The sequence below is a fragment of the Heteronotia binoei genome, chromosome 5, assembly GCF_032191835.1.
Source record: "Heteronotia binoei isolate CCM8104 ecotype False Entrance Well chromosome 5, APGP_CSIRO_Hbin_v1, whole genome shotgun sequence".
NCBI lineage: Eukaryota > Metazoa > Chordata > Lepidosauria > Squamata > Gekkonidae > Heteronotia > Heteronotia binoei.
Window position 1 is genome coordinate 112205795 of NC_083227.1, and position 26433 is coordinate 112232227.

A 26433-nucleotide genomic window follows, 5' to 3' on the forward strand; every position below is an offset into this window, starting at 1 on the left:
TTGGTTTCTTAGAACATAAACATTTTTCTCCATGTGAAGGAATTCAAGAATAAAACATCTTGTTAGAAATTAAAGCCAACTTAAGTTTCCCATGAAAGAAATGCAATCAAAAACTATAAGAAACTAGTTTCCTGTTTGTGAATCATTCCTGAAAAGCATGTATATATGTTTCCATTCTGAATAACTGCTTTCTATATATATTCCTGCATGGGAATCAGGGCTTTTTTTTTTTTAGCAGGAATGCACAGGAATGCAGTTCCAGCTGGCTTGGTGTCAAGGGGTGTGACTTAATATGCAAATGAATTCCTACTGGGCTTTTCCCACAAAAAACCTGTGTAAAAATGGTGATGTCAGGGGGTGTGGCCTAATATGCAAATGAGTTTCTGCTGGGCCTTTTCTACATAAAAAGCCCTGATGGGAATCAATCCAGTAAATTCACATGAAGGAAAATCTTGTACTAGAAACAGTCACATAACTTGGAAGTGTCTCCTGTCCCCTTATCCCCGCACCCTACCCCAAGAGATATTGAGACCAAGTAAGCTCAGAGTTGCATCCAGAATGTCCTAGGTCTTTTGTATCTATCTTAATTGTCACTTTCTCAGGTAGGAGCGGGTGCCATTGGCTGTGAGCTCTTGAAGAACTTTGCAATGATTGGCGTGGCTGCTTGTGAGGGCGGGAACATCACTGTGACAAACATGAACAAAATTGAATATTCCAACCTCAGCCATCAGTTCCTCTTTCGATCACAGGATGTGTCTGTAAGTCTTGCAGAGATGTTGGTGAGAAAGAGCCTTTAGGAAAGTGTATGTATGGGCCTCAAGGAATATTAAAAGCCCATTCATTATGCTGAAAAGGAAAAACCAGGCTCTGATATGGCTATTTCTCATGTTGCCTTGGCTAATTTCTTTGGGCAGTTGACCAAATAAAGTAATTTTTGTTGATTTCCATTCTAGCTCCACTTAATAATGTTCTCTTTGTGTCTATAGAAGCTGAAGTCAGAAATGGCAGCAGCTGCCATAAAGCTTATGAATCCCTATGTCAATGTAACAGCTGAGCAAAATCAGGTTGGGCCTGATACAGAGTGCTACTATGGAGATGAATTCTTCCTTGGCTTGGATGGTGTAGCCACTGCCCTGGATAGCCTGCAAGCCAGTGAGTGTTCCAGAGGGCTTGCCAAAGTTTATCTCGCTTTGGGTATGATCAAGCCATATTCAGAATGAAGTTTGTGAACAGGATTTTTGTGCAGACTTTGATTTAATATGAATAATCCTTTCAGTGTTTATGAACTGTTTTCAAAGCACTTTGTAGACTTCATTACAGTTTCAACAGGACTTTGACATTTTTGTAGCATATGCTAGGATGGTGAAGAGAAGGAAAGGTGGAATACTGCAGAAAAGGACAACCAGGGGAAGGGGTCATGGCAAGGATAAAGAACTCTGTAGATATGGACAGTCACCCTTTTGGTAACTGAAAGTTCCTTCCACTCTACCCTCACTCTTGTGTTTGAGTCACTAATAGCTGCTGCTGCGTACATCTTTTGATACAGCCTTGTAGATGAAAAAGCATGCATATTTATTTGATTTAGATCCCACCACCACCACCCGCCGCCGCTAGAACTGAACGCTTTATCCACCGGGTTCCCAAGAGATTTCCCATTCTGGCAAGACAAGACCCAGACCTTCAGGAAGTCTGTTATAGCATATACCTTCTGACCATATCCTATCACTCAGGGCATAATATTTTCAAAGCAGCAGAAGAAAAGCATTGCAGGTGGACTATTAGCTGGGTGCAAGATAGATCTTGACAGTATTTGTGCTGGCCACCTCATGCCTCTTGGATGGGAAGTTAACCTGCTCCTGCAGATCAGGAACACTTCACAAAGGGTTGGCTGTCAATGGAAAGTTTATGGTTCAATGGCAGAGAATCTGCTTTGCATGCAGAAGGTCCCAAGCAGTTCTCAGACTTTTGATTTAAAGGTCCAGGCATCAGGTAATATGGAAGATGTCTGCTTGAAACCTTGGAGCGGCACTGCCAGTCAAAGTAGACAGTTTGATAGACCTGTTGTTTGACCCAGTAAGGCAGTTTAATTTCTTCATGTGGGTACTATAAATGTTTACTTGGAAGGTCTGGCATCTCCAGCTTTGCACTTGAGTTGTAAGCCAAAGCTTGGTATCTGCAAATGGATAGGATGCTCAGAAGGTACCCACTTTGATCTGTATGGACAGGACAGTGCTGTATGCTGTCTGCTGTCTGTGGATTCTCTTCCTCCTATCCTTACTGGTAGGTATCTGCCTCTGTGCTGAACCTTCCATTCAGGAGACAGTCCCCTTTGAGGGGACAGTGGCTGCAGAAAGTCCAATTACTGTTCAGATAATGCCATCAACTGTTCCATTTCCCCTTCTGCCACAATGTTTTTTGTTGTTAGTTCAGGTGCAGGCAATGAAAGCAGAAATCTACAAAAGGAGCTGTATTCCTGCTAGCTCTTCATTTTCGTTTTCCTGAAGGAGCATATGTGGGTAAACAGTGCACAAAGTACCTCAAGCCTCTGCTTGATTCTGGAACAGAAGGCACCAAAGGGCACGTTCAGGTCCTTGTGCCCTTTGTGACAGAGACATATGGCCATGCCGAGGAGGATCGAGGTGAAGAAGACTATCCTCTTTGCACCCTGCGCCACTTTCCTACTACCATCCAGCATGCTCTACAGATAGAGGGCTCTTCTTATCCACAGTTCTCCATTCTTTCATCAGCAGATCAGTTCAGTAATGCCTATCCTCAGACCCTCTCCTGCCTTTCTCTCCAGCTGGTCCATCCCTAAAAGGGGAAAGCTCATTCTCAGCTGCCAATTGGCTCGCCTCTTTATGCCTTGCCTGGCCCCACAGCTTCACTTACTCTTTGCAGGTAGCTGCACTAGCACTGGGGTTGTCAGCACTGCCGATGACAGGAAATGGGGTCCACCTGTTTCACCCAGTAGCCAATTCCTTCATGTGCAGAACTCCAGCTGCTGCTTCTTGTTCTGTGGCTCTACTCTGCGCTCCAAGGAGAAGGTAGATGGGTCGTGGTCATGCTGAGCCCATTCTGTGGGGTCAGAAGGAACTCTGCATTAGGAAATTCCCTTTGTGCTAGGCCCTCTGTGTTTACCAGGTAGATTCAAGTGGAGATGAAAGGGGTAGGTAATAGACCTTCATGTGAAGTCCGAGTAGCCACTGACAGTGTTCTTTTCCTCTTTCTTGTAGTGGGCCCGAGATCAGTTTGAGGGTCTTTTCAGGATGACAGCAGAGACCCTCAACAAATTTCTGATGTGAGTGTCAGGCAGGGTGTTGGCTATGGGATTGTGGGGGATGGGTGGGACAAGAGAATTGTGAATGGCAGTGGCGAGAAGAAAGTGGATTTTATTAGGAATTTCTCTCTGGGAGGAAGTTTGCTACTGTCTGGGCTGAAGAATAAACTGTGGCTTGTTCTAAAATTTATCTGGGATATGAAGTGTAATTTTTTGGAGGCAGGCTCTATTCTAAGCTCCATGAGCTTAAGTATCCAAACATGAGATCACTGGCCTTTAGAACAAGCACTGATCACTGCTTGAGAACAGTCACGGCCAGAGGGGCATTTGCCTTTTCTCCATCTCTACAGGTTGGTATTTTGCTATGTGTTGTAGAGGATCTATGGGTGGTTTGCCATTGCCTTCCCCAGTCATCTACACTTTCCCCTCAGCAAGCTGGGTACTCATTTTACTCAGAAGGATGGAAGGCTGAGTCAACCTTGAGCTGGCTACCTGCACCCAGCTTCCGCCGGGATCGAACTCAGGTTGTGAGCAGAGAACTTGAACTGCAGTACTGCAGCTTTACCACTCTGTGCCATGGGGCTGTCAGTTCTGTCTTTAGACTCTACTTATTTGGGTTCAAATTCTAATATGTTTTCAGAGGGTTACGTGGCCTATGCTGTGGATTCCCCAAGACTGTGGAAATAGCATTGAATGATGAAATCTGTTTGTGTTTCTGTCTCATGGCTTTCAGTAAGAAACGTAAAACCTGTTTGTATGGGCTTACTTTTGGATCCTGGAAGGATAATGCTGATGTAACTCTGTTTATGACTAAGAACATATTGTTTAAAATGAAGGTGTCTTTCTAAAGTAATTAGGATTGTTTGGCGTGATTTTTGAAATTATTCATTTTTAGAAGTTGCTGATTTAGTTTTATTGCTGCAATGGACAGCACGTTCCTTTCTGTGATCCTGCCACAAACAAAGCACACTCTCCACAAGAAGATGAGGTGTCTTGTGGCACCTTGGTGTTACATGACTTATTTTGGCTGCCGCAGACTAATATGGTTACTCCCGGACTCTGTCTGCAGGGATCCCAGCTTCTTAGGGACCCAAGAAGTGGAGGTCCTGGAGATATTAGAACTGGTACAAGTCAGCCTTCAGGAAAAGTCGCACAGCTGGAGAGACTGTGTGGTCTGAGCCCGAAGACTTTGGGAACGACTTTTCTCTCATGATATTCAGCAGCTGCGGTACAGCCTCCCACCTGACAGTGTGAGGCATAACTTCAGCTTCTGTGTGGACCTTGCCCTGGTTCCTTGCTTGTCCATTGCTTTCCTTAGCATTGGCTGCCTTTCTCTGTTATAATTGCTTAGCGCTGGCTCTGAGAACTGGGGTCCAGATGCCCAGAATCAAATACAACCACTGTTGTTGGCAGCCACTTAAATATGATGTTTTAAAACTCAGCAGTAAGCTTCCTACTGCCCATCTTTCATCTAAGCATGCATTTTGTTGGTGTGGTCTTTCATCCACTCATAATTCACTCCAGCCTCACTGGTCCTACCCCTTCAGAGTTGCCCATTGACCTCTAACTGCTCGTTTTTGCTGGAATCACTCAACCACTTATGTGATGGTTGTAAAACTTCTCATGGGGTGGCTCTAATTGGTTTTCATGCAATTGTTTGTAGCTTTGCACCGTGCAACAAGCTGTTGGAGACTAGAAATGACTGGCAGTGTTCACAGTTAGAGCTGAACTGCTTTTGTAGCTGTGGCAGTTCCCAAGCTGCATTTGTTTCCCCAGTTATATGCCTCTCAGAAGCAATTGTGGAGTCACAGACCAATTTCACACACAGCTTACCACACTGTCACGTTCCTCTTCTCCACGTAGCAGCCTTCAGATTTCCCACTATCTGCTCCAGAGCTGCAGCAAACACTGCGTTTTTTGCACATAAACCACTAAGAACCAGTTTCTGTTTGCCCTGTGAAAACCGGGATGTTTGCTGCAGCTCTGGAGCAGATAGTGGGAAATCCGAAGGACGCTACGTGGAGAAGAGGAACGTGACAGCGAGGTAAGCTGAGTGTGAAATTGGTAACAATCACAACTGCTTGCTGTGTGACAGCAAAATAACATCCAAGGTCATGACAGGTTTTCAGGTATTCATCACCACATAGTGGCTTGGATCCTGTACCTTGTTTCCACTTGCATCCTTGTATTGTGGAGGCAGTCCTGTGGTCCAGAGCAGATTCTTCTTGCACTGAACTTTTTTTGACTCCTCAAAAGTCATTGAGCTTGCAGAGTAATGACTAGCACCAGAGAAACAGCACTGGACCACCTCTCCAACAGAGGAAGAGGCGCACAAGTGGAAACAAACACACGATCCAAGCCAGTTCATGCTTGTGATTGTTATTCCATGATTGCTGTTTAGGTGGGTGAGTAAAATACAATGTGCTGCAGCATGGAAGCTGCCACAACTACAGTGCTACGCTGTTGTTCCCATTTACTCCTGTTTGTCTGTGTGTGCAGATCTTTGATAGTGCCAAGGGCTCAGCTGTGAAGTCCCAAGCCAGCTTACAGAACCAAATTCCTTTTCTGTTGCTCTGTGTCAAGACTTCATTGATGATGATACCGCCACTGGTCCCATCGCACATCCTCTGGATGCAGAGGCAATTATTCCCTGCTATTCTGAATTAGTGTACTTCCGTTTGGCTCTAAAGCATAACAGAAGTCAGGCATACCCAGTGCATCAGCCACACTGTTCAGCAGCATTCGTCACTCATGATAGTCTTGCCAATGGCCATTATAACTCAACATGAGGGTCCCAGAGGATCTGGATAATACTTTGGGAATATGAATCACACAATATTAATGCTTCTCTCTGAACTCTGGAAAACCAGTTGTGTATGCTGCTACTTTCTTTCTTGGCCCTTGTCTGCATGCTCACAGTCCTGTTTGCAGCACTTCACAGTGCAGATACTTTTGGCCTCATTCCAGCCCTTGGGCAGTGGAGTTTCCTTCTTTCCTCCATCCTGTACTGCTTCCTGGTTGACCCCATCTGCCTTTATTCCCAGAAGACAATCTCTGGACTTACTTTCTGGTCAGGACCCAAGCGATGCCCTGAGAAGCTGGACTTTGACTTCAGTAATGTGAGTAAGGAACTCAGCTTGGTAGTAGGTGATTCTGCAATGGGACAGAGATTGTATGATTAGTAGGGAACACTCAAGGAGAAATCAGAACAGACCACTTGCTAGACTTAATATTAAACAAAAGGTGAAAAAGTAAATTTGCAAACAAAAAGTTCCATAACCTTTCAAAATGGATGCCTTTTTATTTCTGTTACACTAACAGAGGTATCCCCCTTCACACTCACTTTCCAAATGTTTATTATAAGAAATAACACACACTTGTTCCAAAGAACCCTCATTGGCAGGAGAAAAGTTAGCGCTGAATTTTTTTTTCTTTCAGCTTCTTTCAGTGTGAGTTGTCCATAAATGGTCAAGTATAAGGTACATCCTTTAACTCTGTAGACGTTTGGAGTGCAACCAACCTAAAGTTCAGGCGGTGGCACCTTTCATATGTGAATTCCAGTTCTGCCGATGATTTGGTTCTTAATTTGGTTGTAGACACAAATCAGAAGAAGAAGATGCAAAGAAGAAGAAGCTGAGCTAGTGAAGGAAGGGCCATCCCTACTAAATTTGCCTTCCGTCTTTTTATAGACCACCCATAGGACCTTCCTTTTGGCAGCCAGCCACCTCTCTACTCAGATGCACAAGCTGAATGTGAGGACAATGCTGCCACCAGCCAAATCCTCCTTGACTTGCACCTACTGCCTTTCCATCCACAAAATGGAATGTACATCCCTGTCAGTGATCAAGAGATGCAGAGGTCACGGGGACACAAAGGTTGGTAAGGCGTTCAGGAGATCTTCTACGGGTCAGAGATCCCAACACGTCTGTCATGAACCCAGTGGGTTGCTGCCTTACACTGCCACCACTCTGGATTGATGGTCCCTTGGGAAGGCCCAGAGTACCTCCCAAGCCCAACAAAAATGCCCCTTTTAGCCAAGAAACATAGGCGTGATGACCAGGCAGAGAACATTAGAAAGATTAAGGTTTATTAATACTGGGATGGGTATTTAAACAAGGCAAGGTGCTTAACAGATATAACAGTGGATAAAGGAAAATGAAAATAAACTCTAATGTGGCTACCTGTACTCCCCTAGCCTACTTGTCAGGGCCCACAGCCCTTTTCCCCAGGCCAACTGCCTGTGACATGGGCCGAGGTCAGATGCACATAAACTGATGAGATGGGCATGGATGAAAGCCAGATGCATGTTGGATTTTATGCGGTTGTCCAAACATCAGCATCTGGCAATGGTCGTTGGCTCGTTCATGTCCCGAACTGCCACGACTGAGACGTGGACTTTTTTGATAGTACATTAAATCCGGAATAAGAATGCTTCCGATGACTCCCGCGCGTACTTTCTATGTTTGAATGCTCCATTGTAGCCGACTCGTTGCAAGCGCACATCTGCTTCCCTGCGAGAGCCCACTCCAAATGATATCATTGCGCCAGCAATTGTTGACTCAGCCTTCCAACCTTCCGAGGTCGGTAAAATATTCACCCAGCTTGCTGGGGGGGAAAGTATAGATGACTGGGGAAGGCAATGGCAAACCACCCCATAAAAGGTCTGCCATGAAAATTTTGTGAAAGCAGCATCACCCCAGAGTCGAAAACGACTGGTGCTTGCACAGGGGACCTTTCCTAAATGGGGGGTGGGGGTGGGGAGGCAGATAGCCCACCTTTGCTGTCTCCCTGCCAGGGGAGGAAGATGACCCACCTTTGCTGTCTCCGCACCAGGCGGAGAGACAGCAAAGAGAGTTGCCGTGCTCCCCCCCCCATTTAAACACCACGTTGGGGTATTTAAATGGGGGGGAGGAAGATCACCCACCTTTGCTGTCTTCCCACCAGGCGGAGAGACAGCAAAAAGAACTCCTGGGCTTCCCCTTCCTTTCTGGGTGTTTAAATGGGGTGGGGGGCGGTGGGGGGGGGGGCAAATCGTCCACCTTTTCTGGCACCGTTAAAAAAAAAAAGACAAGCACAATATCCCACGTACGGCGCTTGCATGAGTGTGGAATGCCATCTCAAAAAATGAGGTCCGGTTGAGACCTCTGATCAACCAGCGACGGGACCAACACTGCTTAGAACTGAAGGATGGAGGGATGTGTGATCAGCAAATTCGTTGTAAAAAAGCTGCGGGGTATAATAGCAACGGGTTAGGGATGGATTTAATGGTGAGTGTGACCGCGGCCTCACTCTGCCTTCTGAGTGAGGGATCCTTCTCTCAGTCACAGACTGTCCTCCCAGCCTGACTGTGAGAGAAAAGAACACAGTTCCACAGCCCTACAAAGTTTATGTAGCAATCCCCTCACACAATCCCTGGACACTGATTGGTTACAGTGGGTGCCAAGCATTGTGGGATTGTAGGCTATGTCTGCTTTCTACTCCCACACTGGTCTTTTGGCCCAGGCCTCCCTAGGCCTTGTTTCCCAGTCCTACACAGATCGTGACAAAGTCTAAGAAGCCCCAAGAGCACTCTGCTGACCCATGTCAAAATTGTGAATGACTGCTTGCCAGACATAATTGGATTGCAAACATGAGATTCAATCTTACTCTTTTGAACAAAAGGCTTAAAACAAGTAGGAAAATGTTTTTTTCTCCGTGCATTGCTCTGAAGATCTTGCATTACTACCAATGTTCCCTCTAATTTTTCCCCCTTACTGAGTGGAGCAGTTCGCATCCTGAGCAGAATGTAACTGCTGTAATCTTAAAATGGGCAATGGGCAGTGCAAGACCTTGCTGTGGCTCCAGCCTGCTGCTGAGCAGGGCTTCCTGTGTTAATGAGCAGCCACTCACACACACAGCTTAGAGGGAACACTGATTACTACTACACTCTCTCTCCAACTGTGTCTTGCAGATGAAATGAGGCTGGCAGAGTTGAAGCAGGACTTGGTGAGGCTAAGGTGAGAGCTGGAGGAACAAGATGAGCTCCTCTCCAGTCTGATGGAGCCCATTCATTTTGAGAAGGTACTAAATATATGTATCTGTTTCTTGCTTGCTTTATATTTTTCCTTCAAACTCTAGGATTCTAAAGGAGGATGTTATTCACTGGTGGACAGTAAGCAGATGTGACTGCATGGAGTCAAACTAGAAATGTAGAGATAACAGATTTTCCCCATGTCTTTCAAATGTAAATTTTAGGTCCCCAGATTAAGACCACAAGGGGAATGAGGAGGAAGTTTAATTTTTCCACATTCATTTGGTTTCACCTATTGAACCTGCCATTCACCTATTGAACCTGCCATTCCCTGTGCAGTATTTAATTAGGTATTTATTGTCTGCTTTTCTCTCCAAAGGGGCTTACCACATTGTGCTTCTTTCCTCCATTTTATCCTCACAACAATCTTCTGAAGTAGATAAGGCTGAAAGAGTGACTGGTCCAAGGTCACCTAGTGAACAGCTATGGTAGAGTGTGCATTTGAACCTGGGTCTCTCAAATCCTAGTCTGAACTGGATGGCCCAGGCTAACCCAGTCTCATCAGATCCCAGAAACTAAGCAGGGTCAGCCCTGTTTAGTGTTTGGATGGGAGATCACCAAGGCAGTCCAGGGTTGCTATTCAGAGACAGGCAATGGTAAACCACCTATGAATGTCTCTTGCCTTGAAACTGGCATCATGAGATCACCTTTCCACCACATCCCATATCCTACACTCTATGACCATTATGCAACACTAACTCTAGAAGGAAAAAAAGATATGAACATCTATATGATCTTGAGGGCCAGTAACAATGTGCAAGGAGTGGTTTCAATTTGCAAGACCACATGGGGATGTTAAACTACCTCTTCCTCCTATACCCACTCTGACCCAAACCAGGTCCTCTCAAGGCTTTTGTTAGCATTTTAGAAATTCTTGGAGGATCCAGTTACAAATCTAGAAGCCTCTTGTCAATTTTGACCTGTGGAAAAACGTTCAGCCTCCTGTTTAAGCTAGGGAATAATCAGCTGTTGGAGTAAACTGTGCTTTTAATTTAGCTTTAGTGGCTGATCTTCTGGTACGCTCTAGCAGGGAGTCTTGTTTTATTTTGCTGTGGTGACACTGGTAACTGCATGATATTTTTCATATGTTCCATTGGATTGGGAACTGGTCCATTTCTGCTCTGCAGCTGCTGTTACTGAATTTTTTGTGTACACTGAGCACTTGTCTGCTGGCCTGCAGATGTGATTTGGGAATCTTGTGGGGATTATATTCCAATATGTCTTCAGCTGCCAGAATTGGGGCCCGTATTTTAGTTAAAGTGGAATATTTTCCATATATTGGAGTTTTAGTTGAAAGATGCTGTCAAACAATCCTATTAGAGTTTTTATTTGTAGATGATCTTATATAACTTTTGACCTTTTAAGACTCTGCAGTTCGTGAGTTGTGTTTTGTCTAAGGTTGATGTTTAGAATCTACCTATTGTTACACGCCTCTAGAAATGATAAATTTTCACCTGTCTTTCAAAGTAGGCATGATCCAACCAGTGTTAAGTACCTTGAGTTCCATTATTTAAGTGAAAGGCATGCTTAATAGTGCCATCCTAAGCAGAGCGAGATTCAAGGTATGAGCTTTTGTGTGTGCATGCACACTTCTTCAGATACAATGAAATGGAAGAAAACAATTCAAACTTATAGACAGAGGCTGAACAGCAAATCACCATATAAGGTATTTTGAGACAAAACTGGAGTAACAAGTTAAGTGTATAGGGTCAAGACCTGTATGGATTTAATTAATTGAAGCAATAAATATGTCAAAATAGGAGTCTGAATGGTCTTCTTCCATTTCATTTTATCTGACAAAGTGTGCATGCACATGAAAGCTCATACCTTGAATAAAACTTTGTCTTAAAGGTGCCATTGGACTCAACCTTTGTTCTATTACTTCAGACCAGCATGGCTGCCCACCTGGATCTGTCTTCATGGAAGATTTCCAGGGTAGAAGTTTTCAAGCATCAAAGCTCCCTTTGTCAGGAGCAAGTAGGAATGGAGAGCCCTGATAGCCCAGTTACAAGGCAGGAAAGGTATTTCAGGGAAGAGAGTTAGAAAATAGATATACAATGCAAAACATAATCAGCTTGATTAGAGTGGGAAATAAATGTTTAGGGGGTCAGAAATGCAGAAAATTAGTATCTACTCAGCTGATACTGTCGTAAGCAGAGTTAGACTTTTCTAAGCCAATTGATGTTAAGTCAGTAATTCTTCTGTCAAATCACTGCTTCACTTCAGCTAGACTCTGCCCATTGCTTGTTGTGGTGGTTTGCTAATAGTCTAGTCATGCAAAAATCTCATTAACTACCAAGAAATTTGCCACTTTGAACCATCCATTAAACTATCCCTCATAGGTGAGGTAGGTTAGTATTAGAGAAAGAGCGGTTTATTCAACTGATTTTTCACTGATTAAAAAGAGAAGGGTCCCTTTTGATTACCCCAAAAAGATCACACTGAGGATTATGGGATGTGCATAGACAAAACCATGTGAGTCAGATAGGGGCTTCTTACTAAGGGGAACTAGGTGAGAATTAGTGAAAAGTTGGTTGGATCAATACCAGTGACTGGGCCAAGGTCACCCAGTGAAGATCTTGACCAAGTGGAGATTTTAACCCAGGTCTCCTTAGTCTTAGTCTGATTCCCTAACTCCTACACCACATTGACTAGCTCTGGAACTTGTATGATCCAGCATATAGACTGTACCTTTCTTTGACTGGAATAGTGCATACTGTGCCAAGAACTGTTCAGTGGGGGAGGGTGGCTGCTCCTACTCAGCTGCTGACCTTGCCTTTCCTGAGCCCCTTCTGGCAGACAGACGGTGAAGGGGATCTAGTTTCAGAAGCCGGTGCCTGGAGTGTGTATCAGGCGAGCAGCAGCGGTGTAGAGGGAGAGGCATGGACAAGGCTGCCTGTGAGCTGTCAGACACAGGAAATGGTCTTTAACCTGCAGCTGACATGCCCAGCTGGTGCCAAGCCACACACCACAGTGGATCTTGGCCTCTTTTTTTCAGCCCTGGTCTACCCACATGGCTTTTATGTGGGCTTAGTCCCCGATGCCAAGATTAATCTTCATCACACATCTCTATAGTCACTTGGGTGTTTTGAAATTTTTAGCTCAAACAGTGCTGATCAGGAGTATATACATCAGGCCAGGCAAATCCAGGGCTTTTTCCTGGCAAAAAAGGTCTCACAGGGCAAGACAAGGCTGTGAATGCTTCCTTAGAATCAAAATTGGAAGATAAGGTACCTCCAAGGTCATCTAGTCCAAACCCTCCTACACAATGCAGGAAATTCACAGATACCTCCCCCCCACACACCCAGTGTCCCCTGTTCCATTCTGAGAAGATGACAAAAAGTCTCCAAGATCCATGGCCAAACTCGCCTGGAGAAAAATTGAAGCCTGGCCTCAAAGTGGCCTCAGCTTCTCCCTGGACATGTAAGAAAGAGCCATGAGAACGAAGCACTGATGCAACCCTTCCTGCTTGTCTTCTTCCTAAGTTCATAGAATCAGCATTGCTGTCAGATGGTCATCTAGCCTCTGTTAAAAATCTCCAAGGAAGGAGAGCCCACCACCTCCGGAGGAAGCCTGTTCCACTGAGGAACCGCTCTGTCAGGAAGTTCTTCCTAATGTTTAGCCAAAAACACCTTTGATGTAATTTCAACCAGTGTTCCCTTTTAGCTGAGTTAGTCTGAGCTAGCTCACAGTTCTTTAACCTCTGGCTCACACATTTTTGTCTTAGCTCAGGAAAAATAGCCCCAGAAACTAATTAATGCAGTTCTCACCGCTTTAATGCCTGTAGCTCATGAAGTAGAATTTTTGCTCACAAGACTTCACAGTTTAGAGGGAGCATTGGTTTCAACCTGTTGGTTCTGGTCCGACCTTCTGAGGCAACAGATGCACACAGTGGATAACATCTGATGGATATTTGAGAATAGCATAAATACTTGGGGAAAATGTTCCTCCTATACGAGCTTCAGTTCCTACATAAACTTGCTTGTGGATAATGATGCTGGAATTGGCAAGACTTTATCAAAGGATAATAAGTCTCCTTGTGACACCAGAGCAAATTGCCAAGGAGACAGATAGTTGATGGTGTTGAGGAGAGCCTCATAGGTGTGCTGTTTGTAAGCTCCTTTTTGCTAGGATCCTGTGTTAGACCTCCCCAGCCGTAATCACATCGTAAGCTCAATTTCTGCCTTGCTGTGAAATTTTCTGGGTGACCTCAGGCTAGTTGCTCCCTTAAACCTACCTCACAGGCTTGCTGTGAAGATAAAATCAGATAGGTGACCTGTGTGCTACCCTGAGGTCTCTGGAGGGACGGCAAGATAAAAACACAATAAATAAATAGTAATTTGAATCCAGCTCATTGTTTCCTGCACTTTTGCTGCTGTGAATTGTGGGCCTTTTCTAGGAAAGAATTCTACAGGAGGCCCTCATTTAGGCAAGATGGTGATTTGTGTAGTGACTTAGTATGCTATACTATACTGGACATATTCAGACCATCTATTTGTCAAAGCCTACCTTTATTCCTTGTCTATCTTGCAGTCTGCCTTGCCATTAAATGCTGCTACACAGTTACATGGCTTCTACATTGCCACCCCATCTCAAGGCACTCTGCCTGTGCTTTTATCTGAGAAGGCCATGGGAGGAGGAACCATGTTTTGGTATGTGTGCACACAAACATGCGCACGCGCGCGCACACACACACACTAGCTACTTTTAGGGAGTTTTCCTTTTTGTCCCTGCTCAGATATGCTGTCCCTAGGACTCTGCAGTTGCTGGAGCTTGGACCAGTCTTGGCTTCCTTGCAAAACTCCCTTTCTGGAGAGAGAAACCAGAGCTGGAATAGTGGGGGAAAGCAGGGGGAGCAAGAAGCTAAATCAAGAGCATCTGTTTGAATAGAAGCCTTTTTGTCTTGAGTTTATGGAGTGCAAGGCTGGGGCTTCCTGCTACACAGGAAGCACAGATTGGAACCAGATTGGTGGGAGCAGGGGGGTAGGCAGGAAAGGGGGGGGGGAGGGCTGCTCTTCCATCTCCAGTGATTTCCACAGCGCTAGCTCTCTGGCGCCTCTATTCCTCCTCCCTCCTAGATTATTCTGCATGGCCTGAGGGCTTGCTTAGCACACACACTCCTCTTACCATTGCCAAATGTCCTGCATTTTAAAGGACAGCTCAGGTTTCTGAATAATGCCGCTCTGCAGAAGTCTCTCTGGCTAGAACCTTAGAATGTCCATGTGGTGGGGAGGTAACCCCATGTTGAGAAATGTGGATCAAACTGCTTCTCATTGCAGTGTTAGCTTTCCTCAGTGTGCTGGAAGAATCCTAGTTCTGTGGAGTAGTTGTGCATCCAAAGTAAACTGTGGTCATGTAGACAATGCTGCAGTTAGTGCTGCAAAGGGAAGACCATAGTGATACCACGGTGCAGTAGTCAAAGCACCAGGCAGTAAGTCCTGCATCTGCATACTTCTTGGACTTGATGGATCTTTTGGACTTGCATTTTCAGGAATGAAGAACTTAAGTGTGAAATTTCTCTCCTGGGGGAGAGCCTAGTGGAGGGGGGGACCCTGGGTGAACTGAAAGCACTATTAGGAAAGGGTAATAGCATCCAGAGAGAGGGTAGAGAGCAAAAAGAAACAGCAAGCTGTGTTGGGTCCATAGAACTTACAGAGATGATTAAGCAGCATATGGGAGTCATTAGGTCATAAGGGTTGGGGGAGGGGAGCTCCTGCCCTGGCACCAAAGGATTTCCCCAGATGGAATAGATTCTTTGGGCCTTTACTCCTCAGTGCTTGAGTAGATGGTGATGGGGGAGAGAACTGTAAGGTTTTAGGGACTTATGAAGGGCAAGCTGGAGTGAAAAGAAGACTGGGCTCAGGGTTTTTGCATTTGGGCATCGAGCAAGTTGGGGATATAGCTGAGAGCAGAGCCCTAATATCCTGTCTTCCTAGTCCCAGCATTGTGACCTGTCCTTCCACACCACTTCTCTGCATAGCTCAGTGCCTTAAAGGGCTGCTGTGGCAGGCATCAGGCTGGTTTTGAAGTAAAGCTCAGAATACCCTCCTTTTGCTGTCAGTGTAGCCTGATGAACTTCCTCATTCATCACTGCCCAAGTCAGCCATAGGCAGGCTTTAGGAGTGCCAAGTGGGAGAACTGAGTCAGAGGTGCTAATGAGCTTGCAGGTGTGAAAGGCCAAATCAACCATATGGCCCTTGGGAGAGAGGGTCCGTCTTTACTCTGTGTTGGCCCTGTAGATTGAAGAGCAAATGGGATAGGCCATATGGCTCCAAATGGCCCAGATGAAAAACCTGTGTCCCTAGCTCAAAATCCCTTCTCCCTCCCAAAAACAGCAGACTATGGTGGGGCCTCTCCTGTTTCAAATCAAAACAAGTCCTTGGAGGAAGGGGCACTGCTGCTTAGATTGAAATCACTTGCACATGGTAAAGTGATTCTAAATTAACTCTTCTGAAAGGCCATCAGCTGATTCAGAAACTGGATATAAATGCATTTAAATTTGCCTTTCTATTTTTAATTTGTGTGTGCCAACAGTGAAAGAAGGTGAAGAGTGTTGTGGCAAGTGTGAATTTGGTCTGCTGCCTACAGTGGCTTGGCTTGCATGAACATATTGGCTGATCGCACATTGTGAAGTCTTCATGGCCCTAGGGTTGCTAACCTTCAGGTGGTACAAACCAGAAAAATAACTAACAAAATTCACAAGATGGATCCAAGTAGTCAGCCATGTTGGTCTGAAGTAGTAGAACAAAATAGGAGTCAAGTGCACCTTTAAGACCAACTTAGTTTTATTCAGAATGTAAGCTTTCATGTGCTCTCTAAGCACTCTTCATCAGACTAAGCTGGTCTTAAAGGTGCAACTTGACTCCTATAAAATTCACAAGAATCCAAGAGTCGTTTGTCTAATCAACTTCTTGCATCAGTAATTCCAACACTGGTATGGACTCAGAACCAGAAGCCTCTGATGGTAATTGTGGCTTTTCAAAGAGGCATAATCAAAAGTCCATTTCATTCCAACTAGGACAGCCAAGTCTTTGTTTGAACATCGGGACTGCACAAGCACTTTTCAATGAGAACATAGAAGTGGATAGGAAGAAACACAACTTGCCCTGTTGTGGGAAACCTAACATGGGGAAATCTAGCACTACAAGTTTCCCCAACAGGGCAAATAGCACACTGCAGGGCTCTAGACATTCCTCCTGTCTCAGCATTGATTTGAATGAAGCTAAAGAGGTTGGTAAAATGAGTACCCAGCTTGCTGGAGGTAAAGTGTAGGTGCCTGGGGAAGGCAATGGCAAACCATCCCGTAAAAAGTCTGCCATGAAAACGTCATGATGTGACGTCACCCCATGGGTTGGTAACAACTCAGTGCTTGCACAGGGGACTACCTTAACCTTTTTAAAGTGAATGTGTGGCCGTTCATCTGTACGCAACTGCCTGACAAAGCCAAAACTGAGGTGCTGGCTCTTAGACTAAAATAAGTACTCCTAGTTTGAGACAGCTGTGTCATAGGACAGGACTGTTTGGCCTGCATCAAAGCCCACTTATGGGACAACTTACTACTATTCTCTGGCTCCTTAGGAACACAGCAGTGAATTTTTTCAAAGGCTTCTGAGACTGCAGTGATCCCTCACATGCTACTTAGAACAGCTCTGAACAATAATTGGTTTTCTCCCTACTTTTCTATGGCTTCCTTGTTACAGACATCAGAATGGTGGAGAAAAAGTATGGTGTAGTGACTACTGGAGTCAGTGCTGTTCTAAACACATTTACTCAAAAGAAAGTCCCACAGAGCTCACTCCCTGATAACTGTACTTAAACTGCAGCCTAGAACTGGGAGAGACCTGGGTTGAAAGCCCCACTTGAACATGGGGCTTACAGGGTGACCTGTCAGCCTTAACTACTTCACAGGGTTGTTGTAGGGAGAAAATGACTGAGGGGAGAATTATGTAAACTGTCACAGAGTCCCTGGTAGAAAAGTGGGGTGAAAGAGTGATTACTGAAATAATTGTTTAATATGATACCTATGCCAAGCTCTAAACTTTGCTGCTGGGAAAGAACTCTGGCCCCAGCATATTAGGGAAGGGGAATTCTCTATCCTGCTGAGGACTGAGCAGTGCTGGGGGATGCAGTCTCTAAGTTTCTCTAAAAGAGAAACATCTCTCTCATCTAACAGAGCTCTGAGCAGAGTCTTGGTTACCTGCCTAACAGGGGAAAATTGCTCAGGTGACTGAAGAAAATGCTGCAGTCCAGGCTAGCGCCTCCCCTGCTGGCCAGTGAGTTTGACCAGGACAGTATCCCTTTGTGCAGCCTGACCCCACTAAGCTCCCTCTGGTTAGGGCACTTCCTGCTGTGAGCTTACTAGTAGCTAGCCCGAAAAGGCCCCTTGTTAACGGACTGGATGCTTCTTGTCCTCTCTTCTTTTTTTGCCAAGGGCCAAACTAGGCAGGGTCACAATGCAGGAGGCCAAGAGGCATTCTGGGCCTCATTCTGAAGAAAAGGATATTTGTACGTGGGCAGCGTACTATCTCAATGCGTCTTTGTGCAGTCAAGAGCTGCTTGAAGGGAGCCCTATAGAGTCCTCTCCATCAGGCCCGTTGCCAGTTCATAGATGTCAAGATTAGAAAGAACTATACAGATCACCCCAAATCTGACTTCCTCTGTGCAATGTGCAAGGAATGACTTCCTCCCTTTTCATATGATGCCAGGCCATTTCTGTTGTTTTTGACAGTACCAAAACATCATTTCAGGAGATTGGCCAGTCTTGCTCGAAATCTTCTGTCTAAAATGAAGGAGAATCCTGTATACTGCTTTGTGCTCCTTGGGAGAACAGCAGGATTCAAAATGCAATAGATAGAAATAAAATCAGTAGAAGACTGATTTATTTATGGTTTATTAGGGTTTGTAGAATCTCAATGCACAGCAGCCAAGAAGGTCAGAGTGCCTGCTCCGCCACTGAGGATGTTCTCTGCAGCCGAGAACGAAACGTCTGGAAGAAAAACTTTCTCCAGTAGAACACGGCACTTGAGCCCGAAAGATTTTACAAACCCTAATGATGTTACCAGCCGTGAAAACCTGAAATCTTTGATATTTATGGTTTATTTGCATGTTAGAATTGTTCTGTGCTTTTTTCCCAGGGTTTTCAGAGTATGGTAGTGGTTTCAGAGCAACCCTGTGTGGTAGATTAAGTGGAAAGATAAAAGACATGCCTTATGTCACCCAGTGAACTTTCTGTCTGGGCAGATTCGAACCGGGATCTTCTCAGTCCTAATTCTTCATTAGACTCTTGCATCATGCTAGCTTTGGCATTTGGTGTTGCAATGGTTGCTGATTAAATTCTGTTCTTGATTAGACTTTGTCTGGCTTTTATCTTTCCTTTATTGCTTGTTCTTATGCTTCCCTTGATGAGATTAAAGGGCTGTGATTTGGTACCTAAAATCTTCTCCCCAGTGAAGGAATATTATAGTTCACCTCTTAACCTTCTTGATAAGCAGAACAGACTGAATTCTAACGTCCTTTGCTGAAAGATTCCTTTTCCAACACATTCCTGATTTTTCCCACATGTCAAACAGTGCAGCTTAAATTGCACACAGTGGTCATGATCTAGCAATTATCACTTCTGTATTTATATTAGCAAATGGGTCACCTGTATATCAGGTTCTCCACATTGGTTCTAAAGTCTCTTCATTGGTGGTCCATTTGTTTCCAGCTCCAGTTTTAGGCACTGGTGTTTACTGACTTGGGGCCCACATCCTTGAAGGACCATCTCTCCTGACATGGACACTTGAAGCAAGTATACTCCTCACAACAGGGCCTCCTAGTAGCGCCCTCGCTTTCAAGGATACGTTTTGTGATAGCCCGGGCCCCGGAACATTTCTATGATTGCCCCAGTGTTATGGAACAACTTCTAAGGGATGAGGCAGGCATCTGCCCCTGGTGTAGCATTCTGATCAGGCTGTAAGGCAGAATTATTTAAAAAAGCTTATGGGGCAGCTAGAAGGCACTCTGGTGCAATTGTTTTAACTGTTGTGATTATCTGTTTTTATTAAAATGTTGAGTACCCAGTTTAAGTTCAGACCAACACAGCTGCCCACTGGGATCTATCCCATTATTATAACTGATCCCCAGGTGACAGAAAGTTCATCTGGAGAAAATGGCTGCTTTGGAAGCATTGAACCCAGGGCTTTTTTTTTGTAGCAGGAACTCTTGCATATTAGGTTACATCAGGGGGGTTGGACTAATATACAAATGAGCTCCTGCTACAAAAAAAGCCCTGATTACACTGAACACCCTCCCTAAACCCCACCCTCCTCAGGCTTCACCCCCCAAATCTCCAGGTATTTCTGAATCTGGAGCTGACAACCCTATTTTAACTATGTTTTATTTAATTTAATAAGAATATTTTTGTATTTTATTTATTGATTTCACACATGTTGGATCCTGACTGTGTTGGGGTTAAGGCTTGGAAGCTCTCCCCCATTTCAGGGTTATCAGAAAAGGGATGGGGGTTGAATGGGCACTCCATTATACTCTGTGGAGACTGGTCCTCATAAGGTATAATGGAGAATCAATCCATGGGTATCTGGGGCTCAGGGGGGTGGTTTTTTGAGGTAGGGGTGCAAAATTTCAATGTAGCATTGTGTGCCTCTTCTAAAAAATCGCCACCAAGTTTCAAAAAGATTGGACCAGGGGGTCCAATTCTATGAGCCCAAAAGAAGGTGCCCCTATCTTCCATTATTTCCAATGAAGGGAAGGCATTTAAAAGGAGCATGGTCCCTTTAAATGTAATGGCCAGAACTCCCTTCCAAGTTCAATTGTGCTTGTCACAACCTTGCTCCTTGCAGATATTTCCTTTAAGGCTTTGTCAGAATCTGTGCATTACAGGATGGTTTTCCATTTTATAGTTTTGGCTTACATTTTTCTGTTCTGAACTATGACTTTGCATTTGGAGGTATTAAGATCTTTGTATGCTGTTTTTCTGACCATTGATATTTACCGTTCTACTGACATGGGTCTCTTAAACAGTCCTCTGATACACACTTGGGAGTAACCTTCATTGGGATTCGTTTCTAAGCAAACATGCAGAAGTTTGGACTACCTGACATTTAAAATGTATGACCCATTGATCTGTACAGGAAATGACCCCTTTGTGGGCAACAGGCAGCTTCCTGGGCTGGAGCTGTTTGGGTGGGGTTATGCATTTTAGAACTAAACTTCTTTGTGTGCCTGCTGTATTTTCAGTATCACCAGAAGACATGGAGCAGCTGGGAAAGAATTGAGGTGCCAGGAGTTGATGGGGGGGGGGGGAAGCAATCACCCTGAAAGCCCTCTGTGATTATCTCCAGGTGACAGTGAACAAGTGAGAGGTTTTATTGGTAGATGCAGGCAGGAACCTAGACCACATTTCCTAATTCCATCTTTATATTCTCCCACCATAATGTCTGAATAACCTGCCCTCCCCAACCACTATGCACACTAGGAGTACAGCAAGGGGTTTTCTGTGCCATCAAGAGAGGAAGCAAAGTAAGTCCTGCAGTTCAGGAGGGGTCAGTAGGCACTACATCCTGAATGTGCACTTCCAGCCTTCTCTCTGATCTCATGTGGACCAGTGCAAAATAGGGTTGCCAATCCCCAGGTGGGGGCAGGGGATCCCCCGGTTTGGAGACCCTCCCCCCACTTCAGGGTCGTCAGAAAGCAGGGGGAGGGGAGGTAAATGTCTGCTGGGAACTCTATTATTCCCTATGGAGATCTATTCCCAGAGAAAATCATGGAGAATTTATCCGTGAGTATCTGGGGCTCTGGGGGGGGGGCTGTTTTTTGGAGTAGAGGCACCAAATTTTCTGTATAGCATCTACTGCCTCTCCCCAAAATACTGCCCGAGTTTCAAAAAAATTGGACCAGGGGGTCCAATTCTATGAGCCCCAAAAGAAGGTGCCCCTATCCTTCATTATTTCCTACGGAAGGAAGGCATTGAAAAGGTGTGCCGTCCCTTTAAATGTGATGGCCAGAACTCCCTTTGGAGTTCAATTATGCTTGTCACAGCCTTGATCTTGGCTCCACCCCTACTGTCTCCTGGCTCCACCCCCAAAGTCTCCTGGCTCCACCCCCAAAGTCCCCAGATATTTCTTGAATTGGACTTGGCAACCCTAGTACAAAAATGCCCTTCTTCCATTCAGTGTGAGACTATCTGTTACCCTGATTATGTCATATTTATTTAAGTCATTTATATCCCCCACACACTTAAAAAATGAAGCAGCGTACCAATATTAAATACTGATTAAAACATCAATAAAGCATCACGAAAATGGAAAAAACAAGCAGTGCCATAAAGCAAGCAGATGTGTCCAATTACAGTAAAGAAAAGACTAACAACTGATTAAAATTTCAAATAAAAAAGGTCTGACCAAGTCTGGCACCCAAACAATAGTAATATCCAATTCAATATGGCCTCACTTCACTCTCTTTCAAACTGTCCCTCTCCCTGCCCCCTCACCAGTATTATTCTGTATACTTTTTAATGCTCCCATTCAGCCTTTCCCATTTCAGCTCCTACTATTGAATGAATTGTACTGGAAACACAATTGTTCTATTTTTTTTTTTTGTTCTATTCCACATGGTTCTCAATGCCTTTTGTCCCAGCTCTTACCCAGTCCAGTAGCTTTTCTGGTACAGAGACCTAAGATTGTCTGTGTGTTGCTTATTCCCTCCTATTTCACAGAGAGAGCACAACCTGGTGCTGCTTTATGGGAAGCGTATTATCTATGCTGGATTCTGGACAGAAGAGAAAAGAGCAAAACAGCTCTCCAACAGGTAGGACATTTTCAGGTGAATATCCCCATGAATTCTGAATTGCTTCTAGGGTTGCCAATCCCAGGTGGGTGCAGGGGATCCCCCAGTTTGGAGGCCCTCCCCCTGCTTCGGGGTCATCAGAAAGTGGAGGGAGAGGGGAGGGAAATGTCTGCTGGGCAATCTACTATTCCCTATGGAGACTGATTCCTATAGGTTATAATGGAGAATTGATATGAGGGTATCTGGGGCTCTGGGGAAGCTGTTTTTTGAGACAGAGGCACCAAATTTTCAGCATAGCATCCGGTGCCTCTCCTCAAAACTCCCTCCAAGTTTCAAAAATGTTGGATCTGGGTGTCCAGTTCTGTGGACCCCCCCCCCCAAAGGGTGCTCCTATCCATTTCTTTCAATGGAGGGAAGGCATTTAAAATGTGTGCTGTCCCTTTAAATGTGATGGCCAGAACTCCCTTTGGAGTTCAGTTATGCTCGTCAGAACCTTGCTCCTGGCTCCACTCCAATGTCTCCTGGCTCCACTCCCAAAAAGTCACCTGGCTCCACCCCCAAGGTTCCTAGATATTTCTTGAATTGGGCTTGGCATCCCTAATTGCTTCCTGAACCCCTTCCTAAAAAATCAAAAGTGACTCAAGGCAAGAGTAATATGATGCCAGAGTAGGTCTCTCCACAGTAGCAGTCTTTCCCATGGATCTTGTAATTCACATAGAAATGGTGAAGAGGGGCTTAAATCTTCCTCGTTCAGTCCCTGTTACATTTCACAGTGTTTCAGGCTTATCTCTGACCTCTGGGGCAATGATTTTTCAGCAGCAGGACCTGTCTCGGCAGGTCAAGGGCTGTCTAACCAGGCCTTGACCCCATCCAGGCCCAGATATAACCTGAAAAGATAGGCTAAGTCTTGGGTTGAAAGCAAAGCCTACATTCCTGTGCTCTCCTCACACTGTTCCTCCTGCAGCATCCTAATTTTGATGATGTTTAGAATAATAATCTCTCAAGAGATTCAAGTGGGGCAGCGATGACATCCTTACCCCACAGTCTCTTGAGTATTCCTCTGCGTTGTGTCCAGTTGAAATGAAATCCACAAGGGCCTGAGCCATTAGCTCGGTCCAGTGTTTGTTAAGCCTTTCTATATTTGCAAGTTTCTAATGAAATTGAATTTCTCATGATGTTCCTCATTAGGCTTTTTTTTGCATCACCCTGGGCTGGAGTAGTTTGCTGTTGTCCTTAGTTGGATGCTTAGCTTGTGCTTTTCCTTCTCTTAGGCAAGCTTCTGTTTTGCTTCTGTTTGCTTCTTGTGTCTGCAGTGGTCTGTGAATCAACGTCCCTCCATTTTGTCTCTTCTTGTCCAATTCTGGGACCTGGAAGGACATAGACCTGCAACTGGGAAGAGGGCAGAGGGATCTTCAGGATTGTGGGGTAGCTGCCCTGCCACCGGGCCTCAACTGGCCCAGTCTGGGGTGCTGTAGCTGCAGCAGCTGCAAAGCCTCCACGTCCTGTCCCTTCCATGCCGGGTAAACATCCTGCTGTCAGCACCTCCTCCGCTGTTTCCTGGGGCTGAGCAAGCTCATTCCCTCACCCCAGCAGGCCACCCTGGGCCTCTGCCCTCCATACACATCCAGAGGCAACTGTTAGTTCCCTGCTACACAATCTTTCCAGATTCCTTGGCAGTCTTTCCTGCTCTCTGCCCACTCGCTGTCCCTCTACCCCACTCTCCAAACCACACTGCAAATTCTCATGAACAAAGTTATTTGCTTTCACTCTGATTTCCATTTCTTTGGGAAAGAGAGGAAGCATGCTGACCCTTCCGTTATGGATGGTTGAATGGAAGCTAGAAAAAGGGCACACATCCGTAACATTGCTCCAGGTAGTGACTGTATTGATTTTGCCTTTAATTCTGGACCACCAGGCCCTCTGCAGCATAGGAAAGAGAGCAGGGTGAAGGGAGGCAGGGTGGGCGAGTGCCAAAGTAGGCAGCAGTGTCTGTGGCACATGCATGGAATATGCCAGGAATGCTTGGGGAACATCAGCTGATTGCCCCACTATTCTTTGTAACCACCGGACAGAGAGATAATAAGGTGTAGTTCAGCGGTTATTGCAGAGACCCTGAACACACACTGGTGAACAATGTATTGTAAATTCCAGGACAGCCCAGGCAGGGGCCCATCCCTGTTGCTACCAAAGCTCCTTAGTCCCTCCTGCACCTTTGCGTTCACTTTCTCTAGACTGACAGAACTGATTTGCCATGCTACTGCAGAGACAGTGTCCAAGGACTGCCGACTGCTGGTGTTTGAAATTGTCTGTGAAAATGAAGAGGATGATATGATCTTATCCCCTGTTCATGTCTGGCTCCATATGATGAAAGGAAATAATGAGTAACTTGTATATTTGGCGGGGGGGGGGCAGCGTAACACACACACATATCCATATCCTAGCCTCACTCATGCTGAACATGGCAGAGACAAATTCCACTGAAAGTGAATTGTGTATTTTGCTTTGATGAAGAAGGAAGTGTGCCCTCTTCAGTGACCAACCTGCAGGCCTGGTCTTGCACTCAAGGATAAGAATTAATTAGGAAATGAGCTCATTCAAAAAGTCTATCCTGTAGAGTTCTTATTTGCTTTGTTTTGAAGGGCTCCCTGGGCCTTCTTTCTGACTCCCTTCCAAGCATGCTGCATCACTCATTTGGGAGGTTTGGAAGCACTAGTGTTGTTACCAATAAGCATTGAAGCTGCTTTTATATTTCAGAATAGCAGCAAAATTCAGGATTTTATAGGATCAGAGGAAAGGGTTGAAGGGCTCAGTTTTGTAAGTCACAAGTTCCATTTCCAGCATATCCAGGAAAGGGTCTCAATCAGCAGGGATTTTTGCCTGAGATCTTGAAGAGCTTGGCTGAGTGAACCAATTATCTGACTCCACGTAAAACAGATATTCATAACACTTTAGACCCTCTGTGGTGGATAAGGGAGGGTGTTTGACAGTTACTAGGTTGTGTATCTGCTCTAACATGACTTGCTGAAAAGCCCTGTGGAAGAAATTGTCTCTGTCAGTATAAAGGAGATTTTATGAAAATGAATTAATGAAGCATTGCAAACGTGCCAGCATGTATGTGCTAAGTGTAGTATTTAGAAATTACCTATAATAAATACAGTAGTTTCACCTCAAAGTGTGTCACACTTTGATATTATTACTACTTGACTATGCAACTTGTCTGGTAGTTCCCTAATTGTGATTTGATTTTAAAGGAAATCTGTATTGGAATCTCATATAGGGTTCTCAATCCCCAGGTGGGTGAAAAATACAAAAACCACTGTGTAACTTAAATGCTATAAACAAACATGCTTTTTTCTTATGCTTTGCTCATTATAATCTTTAACAATCACACTTTACAAAATTTATATCACTCAATATGAGTTCAAAGTCCACTCAAACCAAAAATGTTTCAAATGAGATCCAGTCCTGGATGCTGAAGTAATAGGTACCAACTCCTGCTGTCTTCAGATCCTCTTGCTGGCAGACACAGGCTGTATTGGAGATAACTTGAATAAATGCTGAGGTGAACTGCTACCTTAGCATTTATTCAAGTTATCTCCGGTACAGCCTGCATCTGCCAGCAAGAGGATTTGAAGACAGCAGGAGTCTCCAAAAGATGGAGAGCCAATTTGGTGTAGTGGTTAAGTGTGCAGGCTCTCATCTGGGAGAATTGGGTTTGATTCCCCACTCCTCCACTTACACCTGCTGGAATGGCCTTGGGTTAGCCATAGCTATTGCAGGAGTTGTCCTTGAAAGGGCAGCTTCTGGGAGAACCCTCTCAGCCCCACCCACCTCACAGGGTGTCTGTTGTGGGGGGAGAAGATATAGAAGATTGTAAGCTGCTCTGAGTCTCTGATTCAGAGAGAAGGGTGGGGGTATAAATCTGCAGTCGTCGTCTTCTGCTATCTGCAAACCCACCCTCCAGTATCCTCACTGATAACAGCAGATAGAAGTAATGGAGTGACTACCTTTGTATTTCTCGTATGTAATTTAAAGTGAAATAACAACTGATACATTACTGGTAGGAAAGTCATGACAAAATATCAAAGGAAGATTATGTTTCCTATTTATAGTAAGCTTTTAGCAATACGTTATCATTAATAAGACATACTTGATGGAAATGATACTTCTTTCATTTTATAGTGATGCTGCTTCTAGGTCAGTTGTCTTAGAACATCAGTTTGGACAGAGTGTTCTTTGTTTCAACTTCAAATTCTGCAAGTGGCTATGACCAGATCGAACATTACAGCAAAGAAATGTG

At 44.8% G+C, this 26433-nt stretch overlaps 1 protein-coding gene across 1 annotated transcript in view; it reads left to right on the top strand.

The window, feature by feature from the left end:
* Positions 1-24900, top strand: part of UBA7 (ubiquitin like modifier activating enzyme 7) — a 53192-nt gene extending 28292 nt beyond the window's left edge. Inside the window, 13 exon segments of the mRNA XM_060238823.1 lie at positions 603-758; positions 987-1152; positions 2505-2702; positions 3232-3298; positions 4347-4527; positions 6322-6396; positions 6967-7027; positions 7030-7152; positions 9228-9337; positions 20493-20639; positions 20642-20689; positions 22063-22154; positions 24365-24900. Coding sequence (XP_060094806.1) covers positions 603-758; positions 987-1152; positions 2505-2702; positions 3232-3298; positions 4347-4527; positions 6322-6396; positions 6967-7027; positions 7030-7152; positions 9228-9337; positions 20493-20639; positions 20642-20689; positions 22063-22154; positions 24365-24518 — 1578 coding nt within the window. The 3' untranslated portion in view covers positions 24519-24900.
* Positions 24901-26433: the final 1533 nt, after the last annotated feature.